Raw genomic sequence first — 10,003 nt, 5'->3', positions numbered from 1 at the left:
TTTCCGTAAAGTGTTCACACTCCCCATTCCTATCAGCGCCTGATGGTTGGGATCGAATGAGTGGAATACTATGATGGACCAGTAGTTATCAGAACATGTATGAAGCACAGGAATGGCGTGCTACAAAATAACGTTTTCTTAACTCCTCAGCTAGTTTCCGCCAGTATTCAGGCAGGCTGTTCTATTATTCGCGAAACATTTAGTGATACTTCGGCTCCGTAGTGCTGAATTGGTAGACCTCGGTTGTCTTCGAGATTCGTATTGGCAACCTTCGGCACAAAAACTATGAATCGATTATGCATTGCCGTGAAACATTGGGCGATATAATTGCAACCCTTTACGTACTATTGTTGTTAACACAGAAAAGCCAAAATATGGAAAGAACTGAACATGAGTGAGGAAAATATTACGGGAGACATATCAGCAGCTAATTAAGACGACTGACCATCGAGGCATTCCATTCACTATCTGCCGCAGATTGTGAGGGGTATTGCCGAAAGGTTAAAGAACTGGACGAGGGATACTTGAGGCACGACGGTGTCATGGGAATAGCCACGGACAAGATTGTAATTAATAGTGCTTCAGATAGCAGTGACGATTGTGAAAGTGATATTTTTGAGAATTCATGCTAGGAACAAGATTCGCATCGAGAAATGTTATATAATGTGTGTGTGTGTGACACAGTTGTTGGCTTAAGATAATAAAGATGTAGAAAATTCATATCGATCGATCGATCATACTATCGATTCAATTCAAATTTTATTTCCACTCAGTTGGCAGTATTACCGGAACCGGGGTAGCTCCCTCCTTACTCCTCACCCCCGTAAAATGAAGTATCACTAAAAGTTTCGCGGACAATACTGGGCACGCTGAAGTAATGTCATCTGTCGGAGATAAGTGGCAGTGGAGCAGACAAAGCACATCACAACAATCAAGCCAATATAATGTTATTGTTGATGTATTTCATGAGATTTTCATATCGCAGACCTTCATTTTTTACATTTCCTTCTAATTCTGTGAGATTAGGGTATCCAACGTTGGTAGTCCTCCTTCCTCATTTCACGACGTTTCTTCACGATATATTTCTGATTTTCATAGCCACTTTCACAATTTTCCTGCCCAATATGGGCTGATGACCACGCAGTTTTCACCTTGAGACAATAGCGACAAAACCGCCACCACCACTACCGACATTGAATAATATATCCATGTTAGCGATACTCGTTAATGACGTGGGCTAAACAATAAAATTCTAAATTCATGAATATCTCTGTTATCATAGCCAGTACGGCAAAATTGTGTAAGACGTAAATGGTTGGAAATTATCCTACCTATAATTTTTGTTATGCAGTGTTTATCGATAGGACCTTGAAAAACATAGATATTTGAAAATTAAATTTAGGCCTTTCCCTAAACTACCATTTCGTCCCGTGTGAATAACATTATTTACAGCGTAGGTTGTAGTACCTTATTCTCCGACTTTATATACACCGATTTTCATTAAATTATTTTGAGCAATAAATAAATAAATAAATAAATAAATAAATAAATAAATAAATAAATAAATAAATAAATAAATAAATAAATAAATGAATAAATAAATAAATAAATAAATAAATAAATAAATAAATAAATACAGACAGACAGACAGACAGACAGACAGACAGACAGACAGACAGACAGACAGACAGAGATGACGGAAGATTAAAAAATGCATTTCCTTCTTAGTGCAGTTACGACCGAGGCAGAAATATAACTTTCTTTAAAATTCTGAGCAATTACTTTATATAAGTTATATATAGATTAAAATGTGTCAACTCAGTCAGCTTGTGAAGTTCAAAGATGGTTTCAAGAAAGACGTCCTAAGTAGTAAAACAGCCCATAATCTTCATAGTACATTTCAGAAAATTGAAAGTATCCAAACTAAGAAACAAAAAATTGCACAGTAGCTTTCTCACCGAAGAAAAATTAGATGACATTGGTCATCGCTTGGAAAATTCTCTGAACGAATTACGTCGTCATCTTGCATAGCAAAATGATTAAACTTAAAACCGTATAAAATACCTGTGGCACATGCTCTTCAACCAGGTGACCGTGCACGTAGACGCACATTTTGTGAGTAGAGTCTGCAAAATGTATACAGTGGACAAATAGACTCTCATTCAATATTCTTCTCGGACGAGGCCTGATTCCACCTCCACGGTTATGTGTGTACACAAAACAATCGTTACTTGAGTGCTGCTAACCCTGACTTCATAGGTGAGGTGCCCCTCTTCCATGACTAAAACACAGGTGTATGGCGTGTCAACTGCGATGGAAGATTAATAGGACCAAATAGTCTTTAGAATACGATTTATTCAATTACTTATGTGAATTCCATACGCCTACTAACCCACTTTAAGACAATAAGAGAGAGGGAGCGTGGTTTTGCAATTTATTTAATAGGACTCTGCCACTGCTCACACTGCCAACAATTCCAAGAAAGGAATTCACAAAGTGTTTCCAGAGAACGGAGTGATTAGTAGAGATTTGTGGCCCCCTTCGGTCCCCCAATTTATCCACCTGCAATTACTATTATCTCAGGGGTAAATTAAAAAATGCCATTTACAAGACGAACCCGCTCATCATACAAGAAGTGAAAATATTCCCCAGGATACTGCCGAGATTTCTGATGTGAACTACAGCGCGGACGAATAATTTCCAAACGAGGTGCCAAAAATATGCGAAGAATAAAGGCGGGGAGATTGAACACCTTCTTTCATAATTTGTTAAGTAATGAACTTCTTAAAATTGTTAGTGTTATTGTTGTATGGTTTACCTTCCCGCTCCTGACCTCGATCCCTATGCGACAAACGAGTGCGTACTCGCCCATAAAAAAAACACCGCGAGGTGGAGTAAAGCATATCTGTTCACCTTGTACTTCACTCTTCTTCTCGTTCACATCTGAGCGTAAAATATACTGAAGTCAAATATAGCACAGACCTTTTGAGATCTCTGTGATTAATCACCTTTCCTTCAGTAACATGGCCCGAAACATCCAGTAGAGTAAATAAACTCATATCCTCATCCCAAAGTGGTGCAGCTATTTTCGGGCACATCCCCGATGGATTTGAGCTGCATTTTAACCAGATACTAGCCCTCCTGCCGTGCTTAAGTCTCTGACAGTATCGGGAATAGAACCTGAGCCTCCGAGGACGGCAGCTAATAGTGCTGACCGTTACGCTATGGAGACGACGTGTCAACGTGTTAAATGATCAAATCAAACTACTTTCAATATAAAATGGAAATTTATTAAGGAATTAGAACAGTCTTACACCATATATATAAAAATGTAAAAAGGATCGTTTATGAAATGCGGAGGACTCATTCACTTGATGACGTCCCGTGTCGAGGGGTAAATACGAGGCACTGGTGTTTCGGAGTGAGTGTAATCCCATTCTCACCGCGTAAGTCTAATTCCACCCCTGGAGGAACAGACAACTGGAACTGATGCAGGATCGTGGCCCCAAAGAGGAAGAGGAGCATATGAGCCAGTTCTTCTCCAACACAAACACGTTTCCCTGTAATTATAGACATAGGAGAACATTAGAGCCGAATCCTACATGTAAGAATACAATATCCAACTGAAATAAAACTAGTAAACAATGACAAAAGAAATGTAATAAAGGACTAAAATTCGTAACACATCATCACTATTACAGTGTAACCGTCCAGGCTTCTCCAGCCCTACTAATTTAATATAATATCATTTTACGCGATATCATTTGATATCAAGTTTATCCGCCATCGGTAATTATTCGTAATACCATATTTATTCAACGTCAATCATTTGTAATCAAGGCCTTTTGGAATCATATTGTATATATGATAACATCGTTTTATTATTTAAATTATTATATTATGTAGGATAGGAATTCATTATGTTGTAAATACGGTCAATATGTTGAGACATAGTAGTTTTCATTTCATCTCATATTTGTGTATACGGAAAGTTATTCTTAAAGCTGGGATTTTGCGTGACTCATGGGTTTGGCGAAGGCAGTAAACAGCGACCCGCGCGCGAGGCTTGCATACCAGCAGAGTACATCATCGCCACGCCTGCTGGACTCGACAAGGAAGAAGAGAAGGGGAGATGATAATGCGATCTACGAATCAGATGTTTCGTTATATAGAAATCTGAGATTAAGCTGTTACCTAGAGTGGGGGAGTCCGGTGATATTATCAAGTGCGGAGCGAGATACTTACAGATACTCCATCACTACTACTTCTACTGTGAACATCTACTTTGAACGACGCCATTTGATTTTTGAAACAGTGTGTGGTCGCTCCGCGACATAGTTATTTTTGTACAATGTGTTATCGCTTCGATACAGTACTTAGGTGCGGTAATGTTATCGGAACTGCGTGAGACGAAACAAGCTTACGGCTTGTGTTATTTTCAGTAAATATTCTGGACGAAGAACTATGTTTAGTTCAAGTCCATGGAATTTTGGTATAAGTCTGTACCGTATAAATAGTATAGCTCAGTTGGATTGAGATTTCTACTAATATGGAAAAATTCATATCTCTGAATTTCCTCCTCTTACGATCAACGCTGATCAGTTTTTACAAGTATAGGGCCAATGTCTAATTTAAAGACTAGGCAATTAGGGAGTAGTAGTCCAGATAGACCATACTACATCGGAGAAGGAAGGAAGGATGCCCATGGAGCAAATTCTACATCGAGAAGAAGAGAACGAGTAACCACGGAAACCAGATGACTTCAACGGAAGCTGCAATTGGTGAGCTTCAATTAGATAAAGCAAGCAATAGTAAATTCAGTACAGTAAATTATAAATTCCTCCACGCTTTAAGGAACCCTTCCGATTCATCTCATTTTTTGTATAATAAACTCATTTGTATTTTATATTGCGTTAATTTTCTTTCTTAAGCGATACTTAATGGTTAATTATTTAAAATCCTACCCCTGTGATTTAAGTCTCTATGCTAGTAAATAGAAATTTTGGTTTACAGTTTTGTTTAAAACTGTAACCCTGGCGCCCAAACATTACATAGAGAAATGGGAAAACATGGAATGTTAATTGTTTCTATTTGCGTGGCAATTTGCGGGCAAGCCACAAATAGTTTATTTGATATTCATGTGTCCCAAGATAATAACTTTCGTCTCCCCAAGTGTCTTGATGAGGGGTAGAACTGTTACAACAGTAAGACGTAAGCGACAAAATAGCTCTTTTGCAGGAGAGCAGTGCAAAGTCAGTTGGATGGGCATGGAATTCGACTTTCCTGTTGAAAGACCAGTAGGCCGAACTACCAAAGAGCGCCCTATCGTTAGAATTTTGTCGGAGATGATTCCTTGTCGCTAAAAGGGCCTTAAATTCGGATACGCGTTTTAAATTTTAATGTGAGGTGCTTCCGTCTATTCCGAGTCCTCCATGCCATTGATTTTACAAAAAATTGAAGCTTATTGGATAGATATTAGTATCTCTCCTGGTCCACCTATTATGATACTGAAAAATTGACTTACACACAAAATTGCAGGTGCTTCAAGGCATATCCTCATTACAAGGATATAGACGTCACATCCCGCTTTAGTTTGATTATACAGTGCGAGCCTAAGTCGATTTGCCAGTTATTACCTGTACCCTGTCTAGGCGAGTGGATGATGCAATAGACACACGCATATAGTTCACCCAGTTAACTCATGGTTTCAGGCAGTCTACGATAAGCTTTCGTACAGCGAAGGCGTAACTGCTTTTTATACATTAGTAATTGATCAGTTTAGTGCGTTTCGTGGTTTTTGAAATAAGTGTTGAAAACGTATTTTCATGTGCTGTAGATTTTTAATGCACGAATCCGCTGGGAGACTGAAAAGAATATTCTGCGAACAATTTTCCGGAGTGCGAGTGCCAACGCGTTACGGTTTTAAGAAAATTGTGAATACTGTACCCGCTTACACCTGAGTCCTAGTTTAGCATTTACCACTGGCGGTGTTCGGTTCATTCCTGAAAATCTAAAATCGAACTACATATTGTAATAAGGCGATCAAGTATAACTACAGCGGTGAACGGGGCATGCAAAATTTATAGGGGCAGGGGTTCATCCACGTCAAATTAAAGGGGCTGAGATAGGAGTTTGCACTATAGCCCCCTGAGGCCCAGAATATTTCTATTTTGGTCAAATGTCATAAAAGTGTATACTTCTTTTACGGTGTCTTGGTGGGAGACAGTGAAGTGAGAAGCATATCACACCAAGGTAAATGAATTCCCTCCAAAAATGGAACACCAACAAAAGGTCAATTTTTATTTATTTTATTTTTTAACTATTTCTTTTATGGGATATTCCATTTTAAACAGTGTCCTTTTAAAAGGACACCAGGCCTCAGGAGGATAGGATGGGGAAGATAACATGTTCGGTCACCATGGGCGAGAACAACTATCTACCGGAAAAATATAATGAAACTGTTTCTTTAGAAGTGCACAGGGGAACAATTTATTTAACTGAATCAATACAAGGTGTGTTACTGCGTTGAACTGAAAATTACAACTATAAATGAAACGGAAAATAAACATACAAATCCATATAACATCCAACAGGCCACCCTGATGTTTGGAACAATGAGCAACTGGGGTCGAACTACAATCCTTGTATAACGACACCACGACCTCTATCGGTCGAACCACTGACCCGTATGGCTCGAACCTATCACCATTTGGGGGCCGTCGGCGCAAATGCAAAGACATCTTGAAGTTGCCTCCACGTTCCCCGAGATGAGCTATCCCAGAGCTACACTAGTGTCCAAAAGTTAAGTATAAGTTACAAGTAAGCAGGGCAACAGGAAATAGACCGCAAATCACACGACATATGCACATACCACCTTACGTGTTCGCTCTGTATAGGAAAGGAGTGTTTCCTGCTTTGACTAGCGGCGTAACCACAAGGTAAACACAGCCAGTGCCTGCGCCCCATGTTCCCTCAGTCCTGTTTGCCCTGTTACAGTGTGCGGAGTGTAGCCTCGTGGTGAACGAGACAACATGGCACAACGACGCCATTTGGACCCCGTTTTTCAGGGTAGAATACTCGGCCGCCTGGAAGCAGGCCAGACACAGACCGAAGTCGCCGTATCCTTGAATGTGCCACAAAGTTTCATTTCCAGGCTTTGGAGAAAATTTCGAGACACAGGAGATGTTAGTCGTAGGTCAGCACCAGGTCGACCATGGGTAACAAGGACCGATATCTCGCCTTAACCGCCCGACGAAATCGGAGTGCACCTGCAGGACAATTGTTGGCGGAGCTTGCAGCCGTCTCAGGGGTTGCCATTTCCCGGAAAACTGTGTACCGGAGGCTCAGAACAGCAGGGCTGTTTACCCGACGTCCAGCGGTGTGCGTCCCGCTCACTCTAGCACAGATACGGGCCCATTTACTGTGGAGCCGTCAACATCATAACTGGACCATGACTGATTGGAGGCATGTGCTCTTCAGAGATGAATCCCACTTCAGTGTGCAGAACGATTGCCGTCGCATCTTAATTATGGTGGTGGTGGCGCCATGCTGTAGAGCGGCATCATGCTGAAAGGCTGTACGGACCTGCACATCTTCAGGGGCGTCCGAGGAATACTGTTAACGCTCGGAGATACAGGGATGAGGGACTAAGACCACATGTTCGAGTCTTTAGAGGTGCGGTTGGTCCAGACTTCCTCTTAATGGACGATATTGCCCGACCACACCGCGCTGCTCTGGTGGATGAATTTATGGCTGGTTAAGACATTCATCGCATGGACTGGCCAGCGAGGTCTGCGGATCTGAATCCTATAGAACATACCTGGGATGCACTGGGGAGGCGAATTGCATCCTTCAGCCTCCAGCAAGGACCCTCCAAGACCTTCGCATTGTCCTTTCGGAGGAATGGGATCGACTGCCACAAGAGCTCTTGGACCATCTGATAGAGAGCATGTCACGTCGCTGCGAAGCATGTGTGGCCCTTAGGGGTAACCATACACCCTATTAACAGCATATTTTTTGTGGAACTCACTGCCAAGTTTTGTTCATTGTTGTCAAAGGTGTACCTTAGCTACCAGAACCTTTCTGACACTGTCTTTATGGACAAGTTGTGTGACATTTGGTGTGTGAGTCAGCTTCCGTTTGTTCAGCAAACCGTCTGACATCCCTATCAGGCGGTATGACCTCTTTTAGTGATTATGCTTAACGTTTGGACACTAGTGTATTTAAACCTACGGGCTGAAATCCTACCTAAGAAATGCTATCGTTAACAAGAGGTAATTCGACTGAGTGATCCTAGACTAACCGTCCAGATGTAGGAGCATGCCAGTATGAGCTCGCCTGAATGGATATGAATATTATCTTAACATCAGTTCAACACATAACATCCTAGGAAGGTATCTCTGAAACCTCACATGATTATGACATTCACCAGCCGTCGTCTTACTCACAAACTTTTATGAACCTCGGCTCCCAACCAAAACAAAATTACCGGGCGAGTTGGCCATGCGGTTAGGGGCAGGCAGCTGTGAGCTTGCATCCAGGAGATAGTTGGTGCGAACCCCGCTATCAGCAGCCCATTTTCTTACCAGGCAAACTCTGGGTCATGACCGATGCTTCACAATCCTAGGCCTTTCCTATCCCATCGTCGCCATAAGACCTATATGTGTCGGTACGACGTAAAGAAAATTTACAAAGAAAACGTAATTTGTTGGCATCTAAACAGCCTGACTTGCGAAAACCACCACGTTAATTATTAGTATTATAACGAACAAGATCATTATGATTATTAATTTTACTATCATTGAGATATTATTGTTGACCCAGTTTGACTAAGTTTAAATTAAAATAATTAGCATTTCACCAAATTACACTCATACGGAAAATTAACTTATTTGATCTCTCTGTTTTTGGTACTCCAAAATAACAATGCATGAAGCCTGTACTCGTTCGTTCGTAATGTACTTGGGTGCGATCCCATACACGCTTAGTCACTCAGTCTCAATTCCCATACGTCCCGCGAGCCTAGAATTCAAGTTTATACAGTCACTCGGACGCTTATACCGCGTGGTACAGCTGCCCCTATTCACTCAGTTTTTGCAACCCCCAGATTATAGACTAAGCTAAAAATACTAACCTTTGAAACTCACAACAATTTCTGCTATTACTACGCTTTCTATAAATCGTTTATTCTTTTCATCCAAACCAGCATTAATGATAAAATTCCGAGTGATGCTAAAGAATCGTGAACATTCTCTATTACAGAAACGTCATGTACGGAGAACACGAAGGTTGAATGACTAGAAGTACTATTGACATAACAGCGCTAGAGAACAGCTCGTGATGGCCGATCGTGCTTGAAGCTAGAAAAGGAAACGGAGGTTTGTTAGCAAGCGGTTCGAGTCCGATGTAGGACGAATATTTTTATTTTGTTGCTAATGTTCGTGTGAGTCGCGTTGTTGAAGACAAATCTAAATCTCGATCAGTTCTCATATTGCAGGTAACCTTCTCTGTTTGTTTTTAAGTAGCTCTTAAAAGAGCTATTTGCAGTAAAGTAAGCTATCACCGACAGCGGTGCAATGGGATTGTGCATGGCCATTCGATCATTGAATCAAATATTCCAAATGACCACCCCCATCATCAATACAAATCTGAGCACGGTGGAGGAGATGGATTCTTGCTTGCTGCAACATATGTGGTGTAACCTGCCTGCAGGCTTCAGTGATGAGCCGCCGTAAATGACTCAGGCTCTCTGGCTCCTGTTCGTAGACCCTTTCCTTTAAATAACCACAGAGGAAAAATCCAGTGGAGTAAGGTCAGGTGATCTAGCAGGCCATGTGACAGGACCTCCTCGTCCAATCCATCGTCCAGGATCTGTCCTATCCAAGTCATTCCGTACTGCCAACGACTAGTGTGGAGGAGTACCTTTATGTTGGAACCACATCCTTAACCATGTCCTAAGGGGCACATCCTCCAATAAGAGGATGATATTCCCGAAGAAACTGTA

At 41.3% G+C, this 10,003-nt stretch overlaps 1 protein-coding gene across 4 annotated transcripts in view; it reads right to left on the bottom strand.

Annotated features, from left to right (window-relative positions):
- Positions 1-3,289: 3,289 nt before the first annotated feature.
- Positions 3,290-10,003, bottom strand: part of phtm (phantom) — a 486,877-nt gene continuing 480,163 nt past the window's right edge. For all 4 annotated transcript variants that reach the window (XM_067139510.2, XM_067139509.2, XM_067139508.2 and 1 more), the window contains one exon: positions 3,290-3,560. In XM_067139510.2, coding sequence (XP_066995611.2) covers positions 3,364-3,560 — 197 coding nt within the window. In that variant the 3' untranslated portion in view covers positions 3,290-3,363. The remainder of the gene's footprint in view (positions 3,561-10,003) is intronic.

This window comes from Anabrus simplex, chromosome 2 (assembly GCF_040414725.1).
Source record: "Anabrus simplex isolate iqAnaSimp1 chromosome 2, ASM4041472v1, whole genome shotgun sequence".
NCBI lineage: Eukaryota > Metazoa > Arthropoda > Insecta > Orthoptera > Tettigoniidae > Anabrus > Anabrus simplex.
The sequence above is the reverse complement of the archived record's forward strand: the minus strand, read 5'-3'. Positions and strand labels throughout refer to the sequence as shown.